This window comes from Rhinolophus ferrumequinum, chromosome 4 (assembly GCF_004115265.2).
Source record: "Rhinolophus ferrumequinum isolate MPI-CBG mRhiFer1 chromosome 4, mRhiFer1_v1.p, whole genome shotgun sequence".
Taxonomy (NCBI): Eukaryota; Metazoa; Chordata; class Mammalia; order Chiroptera; family Rhinolophidae; genus Rhinolophus; species Rhinolophus ferrumequinum.
In genome coordinates this window covers 97,724,787-97,736,296 of record NC_046287.1, presented here as the reverse complement: position 1 = coordinate 97,736,296, position 11,510 = coordinate 97,724,787, and the positions used below count along the sequence as shown (strand labels likewise).

Sequence of the window (11,510 nt, the reverse complement as noted above, 5' to 3'; positions counted from 1 at the left end):
GAGGGGTGTTGGAGCGGGGGTAGCAGCATCAGGGGCAGGAGTCACGCCCATGTCCTGCTGGATGGAAAAGGAGAAGGTAGACCCTGGATTCCACGGACCACCTGTGGAGTGGACCTGAGGTTCTCAAACTGTATCCTCTATCCTCAGCTTGGTCCATTGCAACCAAACGCAGACTGGGCAGTGGCTTGGATGACCTCAGTCCCAGTAGCTGAAGTCTGGGATAAAAGCCATGGTAGTCCCAAAGGACCAGTCAACTCCCACCCCACTGAACTGTTGCACTTTCCTGGCAGAGGATTGCTAATCTGTATTTGACTGATGGCTGGTGTTATTGTAGCAAGAATCAGAACAGGCAATAATAAGGATTCAAGACCGACCTGGAGATTGTGCTTAGCACGGGGCAAGACACAGCTGTAAAGGGACATCCATGCCTGCTGGGCTTGGTATCCAAGTGTTAAGGACAGACATGAAGGGCTTGGGAAAGACACAAAGACGCTTGATGTCCAGGATAGGTGATAAGAAGACTAAGCATTTTGTGTTGGTTGAATTTTTTTTTTTTTGGTCCGTTTTGGGGCATGTTGTGAAAGAGCAAATCTAAAGGAGGAATCTGAAGGTGGGTAAGATTGGATAGAATTTGGATTCCATAATTACGACTCTAATTTCTGCCATCAGCTCGAGGCTCTGTTGCCTGCTCTTGCCACAGAAAAACTAGTATGCAGCGCAAAGCCAAGCCGGATGGATCTGAAGTGGGTTAGGGTGTTATATAAGCCCTTGGCGGGCGGGGAGATGGTCTTTTATGTGTGCTCCAGCAGCAGCAGCAGCAGCAGCAGCAGCAGCAGCAGAGTGGCTCAGGTTGATTTAGAATACGGATGACAGTGGCCTGGCGCGAGCCCACGGCTGACGAAAGCTGCTGATCCCGCTCGGTTTCCATGGAGACGAGCGAGCGCGGCGGCGGCGGCGGGGCTGTCAGCGCGCGCGGCGGCGGCGGTCGCGCGTCCGCGGGGGTCTGCAGGAGGAAGGAGGAGGCCGGGGCCGGGACCCTCGCGGCAGACATGGACTTGCCTTGTGATTGTGCTGCCGAAACTCCGGCCGCCGAGCCGCCGTCGGGGAAGATTAACAAAGCTGCTTTCAAATTATTCAAGAAGAGGAAATCGGGTGGCACCATGCCCAGCATATTTGGGGTCAAAAACAAAGGGGATGGGAAAGGCTCGGGTCCGACGGGCATGGTGAGGAGCAGGACCCACGACGGCCTCGCCGAGGTGGTGGTGCTGGAAAGCAGCAAGAAGGAGGAGCCGCGCGGCGGGGGCGACGCTGGCGGTGGCCGCGGCGGGGGTCGGCCGAACCCGGGTCCCCCCAGGGCTGCCGGGCCCGGCGTGGGCTCGCTGGCCAGCAGCTCCGTGGCTAAGTCACACAGCTTCTTCTCCCTTTTGAAGAAGAACGGGAGGTCTGAAAATGGCAAAGGGGACCCAGCAGATGCAGGCAAGGCTGGCGGCAAACAAAAGAGGGGGCTGAGAGGGCTCTTCAGCAGTGTGCGCTGGCACAGGAAGGACAAGCGCGGCAAGGAGGGGGAGCGCGGGGCGCGCGCGGGGGGCCCGGGCGGCCTCACCCTGCCGGGGTCGCTCACCGCCAGCCTGGAGTGCGTCACGGAGGAAGCGCCCCGACCCGCGTGCGCGCCGGAGAACCCCAGCAGGGACGCGCCGCCAGACCCAGCAGGTGAGCCCGGAGGGGGAGAGCCGGGGCTGGCCTCCGCGGATCGCGCTGAAGTGCCCCACTGCCGAGAGGCCGAGAGCCCCGGGGTCCCTAACGCCACCGGCGCCCAGGGAGAGGACGCCGCGGGGCATCGGCGCGCCGAGGAGCCCCGGGCACCCCCCGAGCTGGGCGCTGGGGAGGTCCGGACGGCCGAGGATGCTTCCAGGACAGGTGACGTTCCGATAAAGACTGTCCCCCTTGTCGACTCCGACTGTGGCAGTGGCCGGGCGTCTGCCGTCCCGGACCCTTCCTCTGTTGATCCACCCTCAGACCCATCGGCCGATCGTATTTGTTTGATGTTTTCTGACGTGACTTCACTGAAAAGCTTTGACTCTCTTACAGGCTGTGGAGATATTATTGCAGACCAAGAGGACGAGGCAGGTCCCAGCTGTGACAAGCATGCCCCCGGGCCAGGCAAGCCAGTTCTCTCTAAAAAGAACCCCAGCGTGGTGGCCTACCAAGGAGGAGGGGAGGAGATGGCGAGCCCGGATGGGGTGGATGACACCTATCTCCAGGAATTCTGGGACATGCTCTCCCAGACTGAGGATCAAGGACAAGGGCCCCAGGAGGGAGCGGCTAAGGCGGCGGCAGCACTGGACGCCAAGGTGGTACCCGAGACCTCCAAAGATGCCAGGTGTGCAGAAGCGGCCAAGGACGTGTCCTTGGTCAAGCGCAGGAGGCTCAACAGGATTCCCATTGAGCTCCATCCCAAGGAGGAGCCTAAGCACCTGGAGAAGGAGCAGCAGGAAGGCGTCCCCAATAGTGACGAGGGCTACTGGGATTCCACCACTCCGGGCCCAGAGGAAGACAGCATGAGCAGCGGGAAAAAGGCAAGCATCCCCAGGGATAGCTACAGTGGTGACGCGCTCTACGATCTCTACACGGATCCGGATGCAAGCCCAGCCGTCCCTCCCGCCAACGAGGAGACATCCTGCGTGTCCCGGTTAAAGCCCGTGTCTCCAGTCACCATCACCTGTCCACTGCGAACACCAGGCAGTTTGCTGAAGGACTCTAAGATCCCTATCAGCGTCAAGCACCTCGCGAACCTTCCATCGAGCCATCCTGTGGTGCACCAGCAACCAGCCAGGAGTGAGGTGCCCAGAACCAAAATCCCCGTGTCCAAAGTGCTGGTCCGCAGGGTCAGCAACCGGGGCTTGGCTGGGACCACCATCAGGGCAGCCGCATGCCACGACAGTGCCAAAAAGTTGTGAGGTCTCTATTGGACCACATGTCAAGGAATACAACTCTCTGGAAACCACTGATACAAGTTTTGCTTCCCCTAAGAAAGGCTTTTAGGATTGTCCTTGCACCAGAGCCTAGAACAAGGAGGTCTTAGTGGCCAGCTGGGGCAGGAGACACTAGAGAGGGGATGCCACACATGGGATTATCCTCCCAAGAGAAGTCTCTGACAATTATTTTCAAGCACTTTTTTTTTTCCTTTTATCTTTAAAAAATATTTTTCTCTTTTTTCTTTAATGCACTGAACACTCGGAAGTCACCTTTACTTGCCTTTGCAGAAAACAGGACTTAACCAAATGGAAGTAAGTGTCACACCATATTTGGTCGTGCCAGGGTCCAGAGGGCCTGGAGGAAGCTGCCAGAACCAGAGGAGTCCTCTTCTTCCATGACACCTCCTTTCCTTTCCTTTCCTTTCCTTTCCTTTCCTTTCCTTTCCTTTCCTTTCCTTTCCTTTCCTTTCCTTTCCTTCCCTTCCCTTCCCTTCCCTTCCCTTCCCTTTCCTTTCCGTTACTTTCCTTTCTAGGGGAAAAAAAAAAAAAGAAAGAAAAGAAAAAGACCCTTTGCTGTTATCACTGTGTGGAAAACACCTACGAAGCTGAAAGAGCCAGGTATTTACCTGATGGGCAGAGGGCATCATTCATTGGCAGAAAATTTGCCTACTTTCAGTTGATAGGTATGCCAATAGGTAAATATCTACCACCGGGACAAGAAAGGAGCGTTTTGGTTTGGTTGGTTTAAATCATTTGTTTGGGGAGAAATAAAAAACTCAGCAGAGCAGGCTTTTCCTTTTTTGTTTTTTCCCATCCTGTGCAGAAATCAGGATTGGGGAAAGATTTCACTAAACAAGAGACCCCGTATTTTAGCATTTATAAACTATCACCTTTTCATGTGTACATAATGCATATTTTACAGTTTATGCAGCTGTTAACATTTTATAATCTGTCCATAACCTCGAGTTTAAAATCTGGTTTTATAGCTGGATAAGGTAACTGTCCCCAAAACACTGATGTTCTTTTATGTGCTGTGTAACCTGAAGCAATTCTGTTTCTGTTGTATATGGGTTCTCTGGCTTTCAATGCAGAAAAAAAAATCTATTGTTGATGATCCAGAGCAATAGTTCTGCCTTGTCTTGGGTAAGATTCTATTTGTTTCTCACCCCAAGTTTTCAGAGATTTTACCTTCGATATAAAAATTTTCGGATTCAACCATTCCTCCATATGGGGAGTTCAAAATGAGGAACACATAATGACTAACAATAGAAAAATATCATTTTTCTTACCATTTGACTTCTGCTCTATAGACTTATGAATGAGACAGGTATGTTCAGAATATGACGTTGACAAACTTATGTGTCATAAACACTTTATGCCAAGATTTTTTCGAAAAGTGGCTTACTTTGTGTATGTTCTCTATTATTTGAGGTGAAACATGTATTTCAGAAAGGGTTCCCATATGGTTTGAATGATAGACTGAAGCAGTTCCTCGAATGCTACTAATGTCTAATGATTCTATAGCATCGTCTGATACGCACTTCAGTGTATTTAATCAAAAAACCAGAGCTTCTACTGGGAGGTGATTCATGGTATCAGGAAGATTAGACATATCCAAAGGAAACTACACATATGTAAATGACATAAACACTTCTATATAATTCTCGTTTTCCAGAGAGATTGCCTAAGTAATGAACTGGTATTACATGTTTTTTAAGTTTCTCTTCTGTTTTATAAAGGAAAGAGTAAGGCAAGTTAAGTATGTGAAAACCAATTTTAATAATATGAAGGAAGTAACAAAATAAACGGACACCCAAGGAAAACAAATTTGAGCCAGTAGCACAAAGCGGGTTGCTCCCCATTTTAAATGCACAGTGTTTCAATTAGAAGAGGTGGTAGAGATTTGCCGAATTTCTTTATTAGTCACATTACTGGGTTTAATCACATTGTGTCAGATCCTTAATGTTATTTCAAAGTAATGTTTTAATATTTAATTTCCTTATGTCTACAGATAAGGTCCTATACTCAGACATAGCCTTAAGCAGTCTGAATACACCACCAGGAATTCATAAAGCAACTCACACATGCTCATGCACTCAAGTGTGCACCAACTAGCAGACAAAGGCACCTATCGTAAACGTGGAAGTATTTTAGCCATCATTTCTGGCTTGAGAAAGGGATTTAACTTTGATTTAACGCTTATAGTACTATTTAGACTCAAGATACATTCATTTCCCCCTAGTGAATAGAAAGGACATAAATTTTATTCCTAGCTCTAAAACAAGGCATCTTTATTTTCTTGTGCAAGGGTTATATTCTCCTCTGCATGAATCCATGACACAGTTATGTTTGTTCATTTCATTGTACAGGAGAGTTAAGAACCTGAAGTACTGATGAGAATCTTGTAAAGGCAGTCTATCTATTTATTTTGTAACCACTGGAACAAACTATTTTTGCTTTCACAAATTTGGGGCTTATTTCTGCAGTTACACTGCTATGCTCTGTCTTTATATAAGTAAAGGAAAGTGTCCACAAAGTTTACCTTAATTTCCCCTTGCCTATCAATTAACCAGTTATAGAAGATTTAAATATTTTTTTTTACTCTTTTTCCCCTACATTTTTCATGTTTTTTTACGCTGTATCTGTAAGAATTCCACCTACACCAGTCTAATGAAGGATTCAGGAAATGAATTAAGTGCCCTCGATCACTTGATGGGAAATAGGACCAATGCAGGAAGGGTGTATCTTACCCTTTTCCAACCATAGAAAAGGGATCCTAGGTGTGTGTGTGTGTGTGTGTGTGTGTGTGTGTGTGTGTGGCGTGCACGTGCACCAAGGACTACTTTCACTCATTCATGTTCATGGAGAGTGTTTTTTAGAATTTTAATAGATTTCCATTCCAATTATTATTAACGCATTATCAAATTTGGCCATATTTCCTGATTGTTTTTAAGAAAAGGACTGGATATGGGCTGATGACACTTTTCCAGTTTGTATGTGTGATTCTGAGATACTTGGTTGATTAAGTCCCTTTAGTCAAAGAGCTGACTAAATTGGAAAAGCAAAAGTCAAATCAATTGTGGATTCTGAATTTATCAGTCAGTTTAATAGCTCTGCACAAAGACAGCCTGATTTTAATATCAGCATTACACAGACAGTGTCACTTGAACCACTCTAATGGGTGATGCTTTTATTCTTCTATCAGCACCAATAGGGAGAAATTTTACTGCAGCATTCTGAATAATCACAAGAGGAAATGGATTTCTATTATTTCACCTAATAACAACAATGGGATATAGAACATTAAGGATTTCCTTTAGATACATTTTCCACAAATTATCTGCCTACTTAAATACAAAGTGTTTAACATCTAGGAAGGTGACGACTTACTGAGTGTAAAGGGTTTATTCATTAATCTCAGAAGTAGTTTTCAAGTATTTGCATTAAAATGAACATTCAAATAGCCCTTTGCTTACGCAGTTATCAAGGTAAAAAAGGCTATGTTAGGCATCAAGGTTTCTTTGAACTTTCTAAGAGTTTTCGTTATTGACATCTTAGGTTAATTTTCAGTGACTCTGTCTTTAACTTTGCATGGAGAGACTGAGTGATGGAGCTTTCTGTCCTCTCCCTTTGTTTCCATCATGTTTGCTTAGTGCCCTCAGATAGCAGTCCTGAGTCCCTTCTCACGGTTTAACGAGTTTTGACACTTGCATAGTGTAACTCATTTCCTGCTTGTAGTCATTGTAGATTTCTCTCCTGAATGACTCTGTGGATTCGGCCCCCTGTGCTTGGCTATTACTGAGACATGCTCTAGTACTATCCCATATACTTTGCTCCCCTTATCGTTGTTAGGAAATTAATTCAGGAATTTTATACTCTTGAACACAAGGAAGAAAAAGGATCATAGTTGCCTCCTGTCACCACTGAGGGTGGCCCGTTTTAAAGTTCCTGGATGAAATGAGAGGAGAAACCCAAATATCAGCCCTACCTTGCTTCCCTCCCCCTTCTCCAGGCAGCCCAAGACATGGACAGTGCAGTTCTTACTTAGGAATTTTCAATTCCTTACGTGATAATATTTACAAAACAGTCTGAAACCAAAAGGCTAATGTGACAGCCTAGTGTCTTAATATAGTCCGTGTGGGAAAGCAAGAAGCAAGCATTTACTTTGGAAAAAGAAACAACTGTAACGGTGTCAGGTAAAATGCTAGTGTGCTCCTTCCTCAAGGGCAGGGATTGATCCCACTAAGAAGGTCTTCTGGTGGCTGTCATGGATTGCTTTGCAAAGCCTTTTCACTGTGAGAATAATGGTTTAAAGGAGACAGTTTATCGCAACAATAGCCACTCATAAGGAATATTATCTCATTGCAGATAATGTTTTTAAGGAGTGGTTCAGAATGGTAGTTTCAGGATTATGGAAAGGAGTTCCATCTCAAACTCAAAAAGGAAAGATTAAAATAGTCACAACGCATTTCCCGACCCATTCCCTATAAACCAAGAAAAAAAAATTCACACACACAAAAAAAGTCACAAAGCCTCCAGAATTGAAATTGGGTACATTTTATGACTGATATTTACTTGAATTCAGTGTGACACTTTCACTGGGCATATGCTGTATCTCATACTTAATAAAAACCCATTTCAGTTTGGACTTCCTATATAGCTTTACTGTAATTGGACTTAATATTCATTAAAAATACCTTTATTCTATTTCATGTACCTTTTTTGGTATTTGTTGCCGATAGTTTGTCGGGTGAGGGTGATATGGATTCAGACATACATTCCTCTAAAAATAATAACAATAATGATAACAATGATTAACAGTTGTTGAGTACTGACTAAGTGCCAGTGACTGCTAGGTGCTTCACAAATATTTACTGGGGCCCCTTAAGAGCCATATAGGTTAGGTAATATTATCTTCCTAATATGACATTATTTTTGTTTGTTTCTATCCCATTCTGTCCCCCTCCCCATTTCTTCTAGTCTCTGGGACAGGGATATTAAACTCTTTAGTGACTTATGATAATACAAGAACTAAAAGCTGCTTAATGTCATTACAAGCACACTTTCACTAGAACAAAAAGCTAAGCCAAGTCATGAAGCTAGAAGTTGGTTTTGTGTCTGAGATGATGGTGGAGCTCACGTCACTGACAGGGAAACCTGTTATTATAGGCGAATAGGAAAGCAACCTGCCTTGCTCTGGAGGCATCCTCTCCTGGGGAGCACCATCAAAAGTATGTACAGAAATCTCTTCTGTTGTCATGGTGACACTTCTTCCCTGAGAGGATGGCCGTCATTCCGAGCACGTTCCACTTGTTTTCACCTCAAGCCCAGTCTAGGTTTGTTCTGGGTGTTCCGGGTTGTTTGTTTAGATAAGAACTAGTTGAGTGATCCCTTGCCTTGATATGGTCCTGAACTTCAGAGATAAGCTCCTGGCTCTTTCAAAAGTAGAGCATCTTACCTTCTGTCTACGGCCGTTGAATCCTGACCTATATTTTCTGATTCATTAATTCATTCGACTAGCAGTAATTAAACACCTACCTATAAGTCTGTCACCTGTAAGTCTGTGAATTTGAGTATTTTACATTAAATTAAAATAACGAACTAACACAGTTAATTTAATGTAAACCACATACTGGGTGTTTACTGTGCTGGGATGGTGCTCTGTGCTTTCTTTTCTACTGTGATCTTGACTGTTCACAAGAGCCAGACAAGGTGGGTATTGGCTCCGTTCTACAGAGGAAGTAAATGATGCTCGCCAAGGTCAAATATCTGGTCCAAAGTCACCCATTTAATCAGTAATAGAATTTGAACCAGAAATCTCACTCTATAACTTTGGCTTTAATTATAAATCTTTAATCAGCCATGTGATTCAGTTTTTCTGTAACTTGTTTTAAGTTAGAAACTGATCAAAGTTCTGAACTGCAGGAGTCAAACCAGATTTTTATGATTGGGAATACCATTAAAATGATGTCTATTTTAGTTAAAAGTGAACTTGTGTGTTTTTTTTTAATTACTTGATGGCTTTATATAGGCAAGTCTAAAAGGGAGATCTCAATGTCTAGCAGGTTTTTTTCTCACCTGGCCAGTCAACATTTTGGACCGTATTCACCAATTAGAGTTACATACTAGCCGGTCTATATACAGGTTTTATAATTTGATGACTGCTTTGTCACTAATAAAACCAAAAGCAATTTCAATAGTAAATCCGACAGATTGCAACCTGAGTTTTCTTCCACTCTGATTCTATTAAGGTGCCACTCTCAGTATTTAGGGAAAATTTGTTTGAAATTGCATCATAGTGACATTAACAAGGTTAATAGTAAATAGTAAAATTAACAAGGTTATTTTACTAATATATGGGCTACCTACACTTGGTAACAAAAACAAATTTTTTTAGACCTCATTTTAATGAGATGCAGAGGAATATTTCAATAAAATGCGGTCATTTATTGAATTGTAAACTGGGGTAGTTTTTGGACATTATTCAATAATTGGGTGAAGTAACTTTCTCCTTTATGTGAGAAGATAACATTTTTAATAAAATAAAACCTAGATTATTGGTTATTGGAGACATATTAAACTTTCTGAGCTATCTACCTGGATCATTTAATAAACTAAAACAGAAATACTAAAAAATATCTGGTCAAATTGCAAAGGGGCGTAGAGTAAGCACACAGTAAATACTCATTAACATGTGAAATGGAATTCGTGAACCTTCTGAAATATCTACATGACAACCATTTATCCCCCATTACAGACTTATTTCTAAATAAAAGAGTAGAAACTCGAACAAAGTAATGTATAACGTTTTTATTGTTTCCAGGGTGAATTTAATTGAACATGGAGGATCTGATAGTGGTGGTTTTATCAAGAATATCAGGGAAAATGGTTTTGATGTTATAGGCAAAGTAAATGCCTGTCATTTTTACTTGACTCCAGCTATCAGTCAGGCTCATTGCTAACTTCAGGTTTTGCCCAAGTTATTGATAGGAAACATCTCAGCCTAATATGAGGAATTGCAGGTTATTGAAAATGATGACACAGAAAACCCAAATGGGAAACTCCAGATCTCTAATTAGTTTTCCTGAAAGTCAGGCATGTCTTTGAGGACGAGCCTTGGGCTGTATTATTTTTGTGCACAGGAGGAAAATTGTTAGTAGGTTTATAGATATTATTTTTATAATAGAATGTTAAATTCCCCCAAAACATCAAAAATTGTCTCCCAGAACTACTCTATGTTTTTAAAACTTGTTTTCAAACACGGATTCTAAATAGCAATAGAGTCTTTTCTCCTTTCTCCACTCCAATGGTTTAATGGGATAGATAAACCAATGTTTATATTTTTAAACCTGTAAATGTTTTATTTTGGGTATTTTGTATATTTGTTGATATAATTCCATTTTGTGCACCTGTCCCATTGTGCATGTTGCTGTTTTTGATAGTCACCCTTTTAATGAATGTACGAAGCTTGGACTCATAGCACTTTTCTTGTCTCATTCAAACATCTTCAAATGAAAATACAACACTGCCATTTTAACTGTTGTGTTTAATTCCGTCAATAAACTTTGTTGCTCCTTTACAATTAAAGTGACTTTTATTGGTTGTTATTTTTCCAGGATGAATTTTATTCACAGCCTTTCCAATTTTCAGAATGCCTGCTAATGATGGTGACGAGGGCAACGTGGGTGTGTGGGCGGGTGTGTGTGGGCGCGCACGCGTGCACCTGTATTTGGTGGGAAGACCAATGGGAGGCCAATATTTCTTTCCATGCTTTGTAAACATGTGAAAAATTATGGTTTGGTTTGAGTAGTTGCCTTTTGAATAGCTTGTTCGTTACTGTGACCCTGATCGGATTTCTGAGCCTTTTACTCAGAAAATCTCCATTCCTTATAATCCTATGAGGCCGGCTAATCTGCTGGGACTTATAGGGAGCGGCCAGTTGGAGTCTTTCTAAAAAATTGTGTCCTGTTTTTTATTTTGTTTTGTTCCAGGGGATATCTTTTCACTTCATATATCTAATAGTTCAAATCCATAGTATTTTGAAGGATAATGAGGTTGTGTCAATTTATGTTTGAAAAATAAGAATTAAAGGCTGCATACATTGTTTTGAAGTATACCTCTCTTAAAATAGGCTTGTTCATACTGCAATTGCTTCCATTTCTCTTGAATACCAAGAAAAATTCGTATTTATCTGTATAACGTTATGAGGATAAACGTCCAAAGGCAGACCTGATTAGTACAGTAAATAATTGCAGTAAATATATACCAGTAAAACCACAATTAGATAAAACACCCACAAACCCTCTTCTCCCTTTCTGCTTCCTCTCCGCATTCTCCCAGCTCTTTCATCTTCCCTCCTCTTTTTCTCTTTTCCTAGAGTTAATACCGAAGAAACCTCAAAATAACTGACTGCTATCTCCCTTTAATGAGGCGATGAGGAAACTGAAGCTTAAAGATGCTGGGAGACTTCCCTTCAAGTCTTTGAAGTAGTAAAGTGTGGCAAAAAGGACCAAGTTTGGGAACCAAACAGAATCT

The 11,510-nt window shown here is 42.9% G+C and overlaps 1 protein-coding gene across 2 annotated transcripts; it reads left to right on the top strand.

Moving 5' to 3' along the window:
- The first annotated feature begins 878 nt into the window (after positions 1 to 878).
- AMER2 (APC membrane recruitment protein 2) lies at positions 879 to 10,542 on the top strand. Of its 2 annotated transcripts, XM_033104825.1 has the most exons (2): positions 880 to 1,710; positions 2,089 to 10,542. In XM_033104825.1, the coding sequence occupies exons 1-2, from the start codon at positions 927 to 929 to the stop codon at positions 2,955 to 2,957; spliced, it is 1,653 nt and encodes a 550-aa protein (XP_032960716.1). In that variant the 5' UTR covers positions 880 to 926; the 3' UTR covers positions 2,958 to 10,542. The 2 variants fall into 2 exon arrangements, with proteins under 2 accessions (XP_032960714.1, XP_032960716.1); XM_033104823.1 differs by having other exon boundaries at positions 879 to 10,542.
- The last annotated feature ends 968 nt before the right edge of the window (positions 10,543 to 11,510 follow it).